The sequence below is a fragment of the Oenanthe melanoleuca genome, chromosome 1 (assembly GCF_029582105.1).
Source record: "Oenanthe melanoleuca isolate GR-GAL-2019-014 chromosome 1, OMel1.0, whole genome shotgun sequence".
Lineage (NCBI taxonomy): Eukaryota > Metazoa > Chordata > Aves > Passeriformes > Muscicapidae > Oenanthe > Oenanthe melanoleuca.
Window position 1 is genome coordinate 45,295,943 of NC_079333.1, and position 13,779 is coordinate 45,309,721.

At 38.2% G+C, this 13,779-nt stretch overlaps 1 protein-coding gene across 4 annotated transcripts in view; it reads left to right on the plus strand.

Annotated features, from left to right (window-relative positions):
• The window catches only part of WASF3 (WASP family member 3), a 65,156-nt gene that overhangs the window by 33,340 nt on the left and 18,037 nt on the right, over positions 1–13,779 (plus strand). For all 4 annotated transcript variants that reach the window (XM_056501074.1, XM_056501093.1, XM_056501084.1 and 1 more), the window contains one exon: positions 9,071–9,213. In XM_056501074.1, the coding sequence (XP_056357049.1) occupies positions 9,081–9,213 (133 nt within the window). In that variant the 5' untranslated portion in view covers positions 9,071–9,080. The remainder of the gene's footprint in view (positions 1–9,070; positions 9,214–13,779) is intronic.

Below are 13,779 nucleotides of genomic sequence, written 5' to 3' on the forward strand. Positions count from 1 at the left end.
TAGTGTAATTAGTGTTTTGGCTTAATGAACAAAATTTTGGTTAGAGAAAGGACAGCGTGTGGTCTGGAAGGGAGAGATTCTAGTCATGTGTGAAGGTGCCCTGGATCATCTGTATTCTGATACAGAATGAGTAGAAAAGGGTGGGTGGGTCTGATGCTGGCAGAGTGATTGGATTCAGTACAGCAAGCTATTGTGTTGTGCACTCTGTGAACTTCTGTCAGATTTCAGGTAAGCAAATCTGTTTCTTAATATATATCTGAGTAACCCTGGGTGTCAAGGAAAACTAAAATGTGTTAATGAAGGAGAAACTGGATTTCAAAGCGTAACACAGTTTCACTGGTACCACAGTGTATTTCTTGCATTGTTTTGTGTTTCTTTCAATGAAGAGAATTTTAAGGAACAGAAATCTGAAATCAGATTCAGGAAGGCTATTTGAAAATTAGATGCTTGAAGTCTGAATCTACTACTGTAGTACCATAATCTGCTCTAAGGGAGAAGGTAATCAGAAGAAAGTGACACAATCCAAGATATGCAAGCTTTCAGATCTCAGTTTTCAGAGTAAAGATAAGCATGAGAAAAATAACAGAGGGTAAAACTAGTTAAGTGATATGCATAAATGTTCTGGGGAAAGCTTATTCTGTGAAAAAACGAGGTGATGAAACTAAGTTAATTATTAACATTTAAAAATGTACTTCAGTATGAAAAATATACTGTGTATATGCTTTTCCTGTATTTTTATGAAAATGATAAGGCACATTTAAAAAGTATAAAGATTTAAATGACAGGAGTAAAAAAAATACAATGTAATTTACAAAGATTTTTGGCAGGGGAAAAAACTCTGTAAGTATAAACAGCAAAGTTCATTAATTTGAACAGTGAGAACTTAATACAGGAAATACATTCTATATTCCATACGTATGTTGCAGTTGGGCCTTTATTTCTTCCTTGAACGATGATGTAGCCATTTAATTGGGTGACGTGTATGATCCTTTACTTTAGATCAGAAGGTGAAACTTTATCATTATTTGTCTGTACTTACTGTGATAAGCTTTTTATTTCCTTAGAAACTGCTGTGAAAAGTATTGTGAATGGGAAAAATTATTCTTGGGATTGTGGCTTTGAAATGTTACAGTTCTATTGAGAGGAAGAAGTTAATGCAATAACTTTGAAGTGGTCCCCCAGTCTTCTTTTCCTTCACTGGGGTACTCTTACTTGGCAGTGAACTGAAGGCACGAGTATTTAAGAAGTTGATGAGACCTGTGACACTATCGAAGAATGGCAGGTGCCCATAGATCATCTTGAGCTACAGTGGACAGGTAATGCAAACATGGGGTTGTAGAACAAAGGGAAAAGACCCCAAAATACTCATCCTGAAGGCTGCAGGGAAAATAAGTCAATTTCTGGCTTTATAGTTTTTGATACTATTTTAAAGCCTTTTATATTACAGTCTGTAGTGTCAAGGAAAGAATAGTTACTTCATTTTAGGTTGAATCCTCCTCAGGCCTTCTTTTCCTGCATTTGTGAGCATTATCTTTTCTGTGCATGTTAGTAGTTAATCTGAAATATTGAGAACTAAATTTAAAGTACCTGTAAGTGCTCACTACTGTGAAGATCTGTTCACTTTTTTATCTCCCAACTTTTTAATTAGTGGAAATTCCTGAATTAACGTGTTCACCTTTTAATGGTTCTGCAACAGAGGTAGCTATTGTTTTGCTTCTTACGTATTTTATGTAGATATGAAGGGTTGACTAGGAAAATGTGCATCCATAAAATTTTAGATTGCAGATAAGCAAAACTAATTACCATCCCTTCTCCTGTTGTCCTTTCTCTTGTCATTGCTTAATGTCTTGATTTCCTTCATAATATCACTGGACCATAAAATCTGCCCTGAAGATCTCAGCAGACAAAAACTCTGCCAAATAAAGAAAAGAAAACAAACAACCGTCCAAGTTGGTGAGCCTTCAGAAACAGCTCATTGCAGCAGACATTAAAGAGCTCTATTAAAGAAACAAAATAGCTTTAGGAATTTGTGCTCTTTTCATCATTGCTGATACTCAGATTGGTATGATGCGAGAGGAAGATCAGAAGTGGTGGTCTGATACTGAGCAGAAAAAACCTGCTTTCATTCCAGCCTTGTCTGTCACTTCTTTCACGTAGGCCTGGCAATCAGGGGGAAGATCTGTGGAAATGATGGTGATAGAATTGACTGTATATTAAATTGTAGTGAGAAGGAGATTTTCTAGGCATTTCAGTTTACATGTATTGTTGAAACATGTGGTTTGTTGTGGATAAGAAATGTTCTCAATTTTTAGTTATCCTTAGGAAATAGAATTCTATTAGGCTTAGTGCATATTTGTATCAAAAGTCTGCCTGTGCATCACCAAACTCTTAGCAAAATCAAGAGAGTTGGATTAAAAATTACGTAAAATGTGAAAAAACCTGTATATTAACTAAAAAATAAAATACCCCTTAGATTGGGGTAGCTCTAATGAAAGTAAAGTACTTGGTACTTAAAGCATGATTGTGCTTTAGTAGAGCAGTAGTTTTGTTTTGGTATTCATTACATTCCTCTGAGAGAGGAATTGCATACTTGATAGAATTTGAATAGCTGGAAGAGACTATTTAAAATTTAGTCCTGTTTGGATGCCTTTTGATAAAAAATCATTCTGAGGTATTAGAGAGCACTGTGAGACAATACCTGATGGCTAAATATTTTGTATTGTTTTGCAGTAGACAAAATGTGGATTCAAATTCTTGTTAGAATGAAGCCAGTTTAAAAAAAAAAGAAAAAACCCACAAACAAGTACTTTTAAAAGTACAGATGAATGACATTAGAGGAATCTTGAATTCAGTAATTTCCAGAATATATGCTAGTTACGGTTTATTTAACTTGTCATTACTGATCGGGTAGTAAATGACATTCGGAGATAGGAAGTAGGAAAGGTTCACAAACATCAAATTGTCATTAAGGATAAGGAAAAACCAGAAAGGAGCATGCATTAAAGGCATATTGATTCCTTTCCTTCCATTAGGATAGGAGGTATAGCAGTGTTTACTCTCCATGTAGCCCTTTTCTTTCATCTCATGAAGGATGAAGAGCCTTTGGAGAAAAATCTGTGATGAATGCTGCTTCATGGGGAATAAAAAAGGGGATGGGAGAGCATCTCCAAAACTGGTGTTTGGGGTCATCCACCTTCCTGCTTTGCCTACTATTCCAATTTAGCACACACATGAATCTTGAAGGTGGGTGATGGCAGGCTATCTAGAATCACAAACTTGAACAGGAAAATGGGCAGTATTACCAAATTGGGTGCCATTCAGAGATGGAAGTTGTGTGTTGAATTCACTGTTAGGATGTTAGATATGGGGAACACTTAACTGTCTGTAAAGGTTTTAAATGCCCTAGACATGGAAACTGTGATTAGGAGGTAGCGTAACTTGATTGTGTGGCTTGATATCAGCAAACAAATGGTATTTCTCTGGTTTTGATGAGGTGAAATGCAGTTCCAGATTCAGACGCTGAAATTTTGCTGAGTTCCTATCAGGGCTTACACTGATCAAGGGATGCAGGGATTTGCTCGCTCTGTGGGCTTCTGCTGAGCTCATATAGATGTAGTCTTACAAATTTAGGTGTTTAATCCTGAATGGAATCCCATTTCATACGTTGCTCATGGCAAGCTGTATATTCAGTCTGTCTTGTTTTTCTTCTCCATAGAAGGAGAATTATGGTATGTTCTCTTTTTACAGGGATCTGGGAGATTCATCAATGGAGAGCTCTAAATTTCTCTGAAAAGAATAGACTATATTCAGGGAGAATTTAGAATTGATGTATAGTAAGCTCTTTTCCATGGTAAAATGTTCAGCTTTGTCATATTTTACTAGAGGATATAAGAAGAAATCTCTGAAGAGCTTAAAAAGGGGATTGAACAGTGTCTTTGAGAAAATTTACTAAGTAAACATTCACAAGTAGAGAGACTGTTTAATGAATTGGAATTTGTTTTGTGGTATTAGTGAATATGTAAAGAACTTGAAATAAAGAACCATGAAATTCAGGTGCATATTTTTAGCACTCATGCAAATTTCAGTGACATTTTGGGGATGTGAAAGGACAAAAGGCAGGTTTGGGGAACAGCTGGTACTTCGAGTTTTTGCCAGTAGCTCAAGTATTTGAAAAACCCAGCTTGTCTCTTGTAATAGCTGTGCTCTGCTGTTGTTTGGAAAGATTGCACATGGTGTTTGTCATCTTTCAAGTTTGTTACTGTACATCTGCTCTCTACATGATTTTTTTAAGAATCTGACTTGCCGAGGCAGTGTCAGACTTCTTGCGTGCAGTTTAACAGCTGCTGTCCAGGGGAAGGTGGTCTGAGTTGACCTGGAGTGATACTGCTGTGGCTGCGGGGGAAGCATGCAAAGAAAAGCAAAAATGCTTTGATTAAGTCTTGCCTACCACACTTTCCTCTACAATAGTCACTACTGGGATAAGTGCCTTCTAATTTTAAGACAAAAGGCAAGTTGTTACGGAGTTGTTATACAAGGTTTTATGGGAGGGGGAGAGAGAAAGAAGAGAAAGGGAGGTGAGAATACTAAGGAAGCATGCAAAATGTGAATTTTAATGGGTTGATCTAAGCTAATTCAAGCTTCTGATGTCCTGTCCTTTTTGAATGTGTGTGGAAATCGACTTACTGGTGCCTGGAGAATTTGGAGAGCAGTGTCCATTTGTACTCCAGTCAGAGTTCAGTCCAGCCAGATGTCGAATCTGATCCATGTCCAGTGAGGCACGCATGGGATTTAGTGAGATGTTAAGCAACATCTTACCCTCTTAGGTTTTCTTCTCTCCCTTTCTGACTCCTCTGATTTTTCTGGTCTGACACTAATGTCTCATGCATTTTCACTTCAGCCAGTTGTGCTGTATAGCACGTTTCTAGATGCTTCATCTCTCATGCTAGATGCAGCTGATGGTTTAAAGGTATAAGTGGCCTCACAGTGGAGATGAATCCCTTTATCCAAATTATAAGTCTTTGGTTGCATTGTGTATTTAGCTGGGGTAAAATGAGTAAAAATTTGCAAGGTTGGATTGGGGCCAATCTACTGCACTGGCATCATTTTTTAAAAATAATAATTTATTTGCATTAGATTTTTCAGTTATTTGTGGATGGAAGGTGTTCTGTTTTGTGCTGGGGTAGACTTATTTTTTTTCATGGAGCTAGTAGGGAGCTGTGTTTTGGATTTGTGCTGAACCCAGGGTTGATAAATCAGAGATGTTATTGCTGAGCAGGGCTTGACACAGAGCCACAGCCTTTTCTGCTTATTGAACTTTGACATTGTTAAAGAGAATACTGGAGGTGCTTGCGAGATTTGGGAGGATACACAGCTGGGACAGGCAACCCAGAATGACCAGGGGAGTATTGCAGACCGTGTGACATCATGCTCAGTGTATGAAATGAGGAGAGGCAGGAGGAAGAAGGAGGGTGTTTGGAGTGATGGTGCAATGCTTTGACTTCCCAAGTCCTTGTTATGTGTGATGGAGCCCTGCTTTTCTGGAGATGGCTGAACACCTGCCTGCCCGTGGGAAGCAGTGAATTAATTTCTTGGTGTGCTTTTCTTGCATAGGCAGCTTTTGCTTTTCCTGTTAAACTGTCTTTATCTCAACCCATGAGTTTTCTTTTCTTTTGATTCTCTCCCTGATCAGCTGGAGGGGGACAGAGAGACCAACTGTGTGGCACTTGGCTGTTGGCTGGGGTTAAACCACAGAAGAAGGGAAAAGAATTTATTAAGCCTCTGTATTGCAAAATTGAATATGATTTCTAAATTGCCAGTTTTCAGTGTCTTTAATATAGTGACATCACAGTGAATATCTTGTCTAGGCAGAAACTGAGACTGAGTGTGACTCAAAAAAGGTGGAAGGAAGTGGAATTGCAAAATTCTTGTTTTCTGCTCCTGGTAACACACTCCCTTCAGTCTGTTGTGTCACATGAAGACGCTATAATTCAGAGGTCTGTTTTGTCTTGATTAACTTTTGATCTGACTTCTTGCTACATAGATTTTGAAATTAATTTAGCCTCACTTCTCATGCATTTTCTTTAACAAGAGCTATGTGTGGTGAAGAAAAAGGTGGCTGTGCTTTAGTAATAAGGACACAAGCTTTTTACTTAGTAGTAGGTTAATATCTGAATAGGTCTGTAAGTGTTTAATTCAGTTAGCTAAAGGTTTTAAATTAGAAGGAACTTACTGCAGTTGCTGAGTTCTTTTTTTCTTTTCCTCTGATCAGGAGCAGGTAGTGGATTGCTTGATTTGTTGCATGTATTTACTCATCGGTGTTCAGTTTACCTTTTGGAATTAAACTTCAGACTGAGGTTGTTAGTGAAATGAGGCTGCTATATAATAATTTAAATCATGCATTCAAATAAGAAAGTTGTTTATTTTCTCCTACCCTCAGCCTTGTTGTGTGCTTTAGCCTGTTCTTTAGAGAAATGGGATTTTTTGTGTTGGTCTGTCACTCCTCTGGTAGCTCTTCAACACACGAGCATTTCATCAAGAAGTGACCAGAAAATGAAAAGCTCAAACTGCAGTTGCATGTTTTCTTCAAATTAGCTTTTACAGGCAAGAAAGAACATTATGTGGAGAAGGGACTTAAATAAGAGCTCCTGGTTGAAGGCATTCTGATTGTACTCAGTGTGGTAGGTGTTTCAAGATGTAGCAGACAATTAGCTGGGCAGTGCGCAGGCAGCTTCCAACTGGGCCCAGTGTGTTGTGTGGACTAGTAAGGGAGTTGGGTGGACTTCAAAAGGTAAGGGCAGGGGCAGCTCTGAGAGTGCTAGATGGAAAGCCACGGGAAAAACAGGCATCATTCTGGTGGCCTCGTATAAAAATTTAATGTAGCACTAATTTGTGCTCCTTTTAATTTATTTCCTACAAATTGTGTTTATATGAAATGCATTTTCATTGTAACATTTACATTACAGTGAAAGAATTCCTCATAATGACTTCTGTTTTGTACCTCCTATGCACTAGCCTGTTTGCAGAGTGTTTGTGCTAGATGTTGCTCTTTAGTAATAGAATTCCCAGATTTGACTTATTTTTGACCAGGTTCAGAAAAGTGTCTACAATGGGTATGAAGTAGTACTTTAAAGTAGGTAGTTTATAGAAGAATACAAAAACGTGGAAGAGAAACAGGAAGGTTTTTTATCAAATCCAGAAATTGTTCCTCTGTTACCTCTGATGTATTGTGTAAAATTTAGCAAACTCAGCTAACCTTAAATTCTGACACAAATTGTCTCATATTAAGAAAGACATACAATATAATTCAAGACTACTGCTTAAGTCATGAGCCTGTTCCTTCCTGACCTCTTATGAAACAGTTAAATAGTTCGCTTTTTGTTCATTAAGGTTGTTAAGCTTTTAGAAATGTTCTTGAGAATAAAATATTTTAAATGTTCAGGCAGAAGTCATTACAAAAATTACTGTGCAACATTTGAAAGGCAAAAGGATTTTTAAATTTACTAATGTGATTTTAATTAGAGAAATTGAAAGGCTACTTTAATTGCTTTAGTACAGTAAAAAGAAATTTTCAGCTAAGTCTTTCCCAAATGAACTATGTCCTTGGTAATAATGTAACTTCTTGTTTCAGAATATTTCCATGCCACATGGTTTTAAACAGAATATTATTCATGAGTAGTACATGGGCATTGAATTGTTGTTGTTAAAATTGTAATCAAGTTGACTGTTGTGTTAATGTAGTTTTAAAGAAAACTGCTTTAGATGTTTTTGTTTTATATTGCTTGCCTTTTGGGAGAATTCTGTCTCACTTGGTCATCCTTGCTCTCAAAGCTGCTCTCTGCAGGACAGGGTTTTCTATGCCATTGTGCCCTTTTTTGATGCTTCAAGATCTCTTTTTGTATTTGTTTTCCCCATCTGTCGTGGTTTAGGAATGGTACTCCACAATTTAGTTCACCCTGAGATTTCCCAAACCACATTGTCCCTTGCTTATTCCCCTTCTCCCCCTCTTCTGCCCCCTAGCCCCCTGGGTGGCCAGAGAGGAGAACTGGATGCACAAAAGGCAAAGATCACAGCTTGAGATAGAACAATTACTAGAGACAGCAGTGAGAAAAGTAAACAAACACTAGCAGGAACAATATTAATATGAAAAGTATGTAAAAAAGAGAGTGATTCATGGGCAACAATGCTCATTGCAGAGCCTGACTTGACCGAAGCCAGGTTGTTGTGAGTGTAGAGGAATGCACTGCTTCTTGGAAATGAAAGAGGAATCCCTTTTCCCTGCCCCTGGCAATGATGTGAGATGCTATCAAATAATGCAGTGTCTTGGCCCCTCCCCTTAGCCTGGTCTGGAACCAAGACACCATCCTCATTTATTTCATTTTGCCAAGAAAACCAGTTCTGACAACCTTAGTTTTCTCAGATAAATGTCTTCCTGCATCTGTCTGATGCGTTCCCAAAAGCTGTTCAGTGCATGCCCTTGCTCCATTCAGAATGCCATACAGCACCACCTGTGGAAAACCATCTTCATGCAGCCTAATTCTGAGAGGCACTTGCCCTTACATGTCAGATGGATTTATCATTTTTACTGAAAACTGTTAATGCTAAGGTAGGTCAGTGTCTGACAAAATTGGGGGCTGTAGTGCTTGGTTGGTGAGTTGGTGGCCCGCTTGCCAAGGCAGGATGCCAGCCTGCTCCAGACAGTGACCTTTCCTGCCACTCCTGTGGGGACTGCCAGTTTTTTATAAATGCAACTGTGCACAGTGATTCTGGAGCTGCAGCTCAAGTCTGTGCCTACAGTAAATCTTACACCAAATCTGAGGCAAAAAGCTACAATACCTGTGTTCTCTATGTTCTCTGCTGCTCTGTAGTGTTACTGTCATATTCTGGCATGAGTGCACAACTCCAGTGCCCCAGTAGGAATTGTATAGTATCTTACAGAGTGAAGGCTGAAACAAGGCTTTAAAATAAGAAAAGTGAGGTGTTTTTTGGAGAAAAAAAGAATGTGTGCTACACTGATTCAGAACTCTTAATTTCATTTTTGTAAATGTCATACGTATTTGTTTGTAAATTCCAGATTGTGAGCCATGCCTTTGGTGAAAAGGAACATTGAACCACGGCATCTCTGCCGAGGAGCTCTGCCAGAGGGAATTACAAGTGAGCTGGAATGTGTAACGAATAGCACTCTTGCTGCTATCATACGCCAGCTAAGCAGCTTAAGTAAGTATCTGTAACTTCCTGTAAGTATTTGATTCATGATGAAAAACTGAAGAGATGAAAAGCTTTAAGATGGATTGTTTTAAAAAGCAGAAGTATGGTATGAGACATTACCACTTATGTATTGTAATAATATGCTATTTAATTGTCTTTATGCTCTTCTATATTTTGAAGCTTATTAAAAACCCAACCCAGTCCTCCCCCCCACCCCCAAACCCCATTCCAAAAGGCAAATTGAGAAAAAAACAAGCAGGGAAAAAAAACATCAGGGAGAAAAGCCCCAACCAAAAAACTCGAGTATAGAAAACCTAAAATTTTTCTAATGTGAGAGAAATCAGTGCAAATAACAAGACCAACACTTGAGTTTTTGCTTCAGTTCTACAGGACCGAGCCAGCAAACTCTTCTGCCTCTTGGTATCAAATGACACGTTTGACTGAAATTTTTGTTTTTCATAGTGTGCTAGTATTTCTTAAGACTTCTCTTTTGATATATATGTGTGCTCAATTTATATGAATGAAATTAAGCACATTGAAAGGATGCCATTTGCTGAACAAATCTGCAGACTACTGTTGTGGTAGGCTAGCATCAGCTCTGTATAGAGTAGCCTACACACCACACCTGTCAGGTGACACCACCACTAGCAATTCTAGAAGCATGACTGGAGTGTTTGCAGATGAACAATATTTTTGATGAAAGGGATAAGAGATGTTTTTCAGATGATCTTTAACAATCAGCAGCTGTTGTTTGTGCTGATAACGCTGGTCCTAGAAAAGAAATTACTGCTTCATCAGTTGCTTTACTTTGTAAATGGACGTGGTTTTAAAACTGAGAGTCTATATGGAGCTCAGACTATGGGTCCCACTGATGTTCAGTTCATGATGATAGGAAAGAGCCTTTGCTTAGGGAAAGAGGACAAGAAACACAGCATTTTCTCTTTTCAGTAGTCAGTGATTTAGCTGACTGAAGGTCCATCTGAATCATCCTATGTAATGAGCGTTTGTAAACCTATCATCTGTGGTATTGCTTAGATCTTTTGAAATAGGGATTGCACCTTTTTCTCAACCAATGACCTGTGGCAGAATGGCCCAACATGGAAGTTGACCTGTTTCTTCGTTTTGATACCTTCTTATTCTGGTGTGATGAAAAATAATGAAAGGTGCTTTCATCTTGTGCATTTCCATAATAATTCGTCATTTAAAAGAATCTTTAGCCGGTTCTCCTGATGATTTCTTTTCCAGGTTAAAGCTTCCGATCTGTAAGTGGTCATTCTGAATAGAAACAATTTTGTTTTTCTGATCACTGTTATTTCTGCTTTGGATATGTAAGTTAGGGTATGTTGTGGGTTTTTTAAGCTGGATGTTGAGAACTTCAGATCATATTCAAGACAGCTTCTTTTTTATCATTATTGCCCTAAGAAGTTTTAGAATTTTGATTGTTGCTAAGCATTGAGTTATTATTTTCAGATAAGCTTGCAAGTGATCCTCTGACCTTTCTTGAACAGCAGCTGATGATTTAGTGTCTGTTGTTTAATTTGTGTTTGTGTTGTCATTGAGTTTCATTTACTGTTTTCTCAGACAGTAATCCTTAAGTTTCAGAAAAATGAGAAGAATGGCTAATATTCTAATTATACTGAAGGAGATGTGATAAGACCTTGTTTTGGTATCGCGCAATGATTGTCCAAATGTGGATAATACTCTTCTTTCTTGTCTGACTTGCTAGGAATGTGTGCAGCTTTCATTTATCCAGATTTGGTCTTGGGGCTAATCTGTTAGACTGTGTATTTAGATCCTCTTATGATTGTTGCTGAGGAACTGACTACTTATATTCATATCCTGCAATTTTCCTTTAGCGGATTTCTAGGGTCATCTGAAGTCTTTGTAGACAGTCCCTAAAGTTCTGTTAGTGTCAAGTTGAAGATCTTTGCAAATAAATGATGTGTCCTTAGTCTTAATAGATGGATATGTGGTATTTAGCAAGTGAAATGTACCACCAATTCTCATCCACAGTCCAAAATGCGTCATGTTTGCAGAGGGTTTTTTTTTTTTTTTGCAGACAGTGTTTGCTTTGCCTGTCTTTTGAGCCAGCTGGGAGCAAGGAAATGATCACAGAAAAATGCTGTGGTGGAGCTGAAGTAGTACCTCCTGCTGACAGCATCAGAGCTGGTTGGTGTTCCCACAGCTTGAGGCATAGAGTGAGCAAGTTCAAGTCTATCTTGCAGTCATGGTGTTTTTTTTAGTGTTGCACTATGAATTCAGTGTGGGTTTTAAAAACTGGCAGGTCTGTACTGTTGCATACACACTTGGCTTGCTTCTCCCTCTGCTCTTTTCAGGAGACATGAACAAGTTCCTATCCAAAGGGAATATACTCTCAGGAGAGCTTTTCCTGTATCATGTGTTCAGATTTGATTTCGTTTTTGGCCAGCTGGCTTAAAGCACAGGCAGAGTGAGCAGCATTCTGTATGTGACTGTACTTTTATGTAAGGCAGAATCTTGTCTAGGGGATTCACCTCCACTGGGGAGCAGAGAATCTATTGGAAGGGAATGACAGGGAGCATTTGCAGCCTGTACATGTAAGTAGCATAGAGAAAGTGTAATCTGTGGAGACTTGGAAGACTCTTATGTAGAGAGCAGCATCATCCACCAACTTGCCTCCTAGTATTTTCTTGAGTAGCTTGGCCATTGGTGCAGTTTCACTAGTTTTCAAGCAGGCCTGAGCACACTGCATCCACCTGTGTCACTCTCTTCTGTAGTTCTGCTGAATCAGACTGGGTTGGAAAGGTTGCTTTTTTGTCATTAAGTATTGCACTAGAGGTATTGTGAGAAAGGAGATGGGAGTCAAGACCTAGTCAGAAACAATCTACCACTTCTGCATCTTTAAGAAAAGGGGAGGGGTAAAGCATTGTAATGTTTCTAGTTAATCCACTTACAAATGGACGAGTGGAATCACTGTCTTCTGTAGCTGGAGGGAACCTTAGAAGGAAAGACTGCATAAATTCTTTGGTGAATTTTTAAATTAATGTATAGGTTGGCCACATGTTGGGCAACACCTGTTGTTTTTAACTTACTGTCTTACAGTACCAAAATGAGCTCTTAAATTGAAAGATACATGCTTTTTTCCTGCTTGTTTTTGTTTTGTTAAAGATCTCATTTAAAAAATGGCAACACAGAAAACATTTGCAGTATTATTTCTTATCTAAAACTTACTGCATGATGTTAATCATAACAGCATGTCCAATACTGCTTTACTATGTCACTGTTTTGCAGACAGGAGATTGACAGTCTGTCTTTCACATGTTCTGGGCTAACAAGTTTTGAAAAAAAATCAAATATTAAAAGAAGTATGTTCCTACTTTGCCTTCTGAAAGATAAATGACAAACATCCATCTCCTTGAGTTCTCTAGGGATGATGTGTTTAATCCTAGGATGTGGCAGTCCTCTCTCAGCAGACTGATTTCAATTTATTAACATAAACTAACATCTTTTAAAATTGATTGAGCTCTTAATATTGGTGGGTGAAGAATGTAATAACTGCTTTCTTTAGCTGAAGAGTTGAAAAGCTTATTTTTTCCATAGCTTGGAATAACATCTTAATTTGGAGCAACTAAATCAAGTGGGGATTATAAACAAGTTTCAACTAGCTGCTGGGAACACTTAAAGAACACTTTCATTGTGAAGGTGGTTGAACACTGGCATGGGTAGCCCAGAGGAGTTGTGGAGCCTCCAGTCTTGCAAGTATTCAAAACCCAGCTGGTCAGAGTCCCGTCTCATTGTGCTTTGAGCTGGGAATTGGACTAGATGATTTTAACTTTAGCTCTTCTGTGGTTGTGTATGGCTTTTGTTTTGGAGGGGAAGGAGATTAGGAGCAGGTAGACAGCATACCTTTCTTATCCATCTTCCACATATATATGAAGCAGGGCTTACATATACTGACATACCTTAACATTTTGGGTTAGTTGTTGGTTGATCTTGCATGTAGTATTGAAAACTATTACTGGTAAAGTCCTTCATTCCATGGCAATCACTTATTTTTTTCTTGTGATTCACTAACAATGTTTTCTGATAATGGATTAGTCTAGTTGTTTTTTCCTCCAGGTAAGTGATCCAAGAAAGGAGGAGATTGTCCTGTTGACTTCCTAAGTGTGGCCATTTTTTTTACATTGAATTATTACCTCCAGACGTTCACAAGATGGGATCTAAACTGAATTTTTCATCGTATTTTTACTTTTCTTTGCAAAGTATTAAGGTTGGTTATTGTACCCAGCTTAAAATAGCAGTAAGGGCTATTCTTTTGAAAGTCCCTGTCATTTAGGTGGCTAATACATATTCTGTGTTCTTCCAACTATTCGATAGTTTTACTTTGCTCCTCCTCCCTCATTCCATTTCTGCTCTTCAGACTCTTCTTGATACAGGTCATAACAAGATGAGCTTAATTCAGAAATAGGGTTTAAAAACTTGTTTTTATTTAAAAAACATGGATAAATGGAGAAGGCAGGAATTTTCTTTTTACAAGGATTTCATGAGGGAGTTTGGCTGCAGAAATTGTAGAGGGAGACATCTTAAATGGAATAG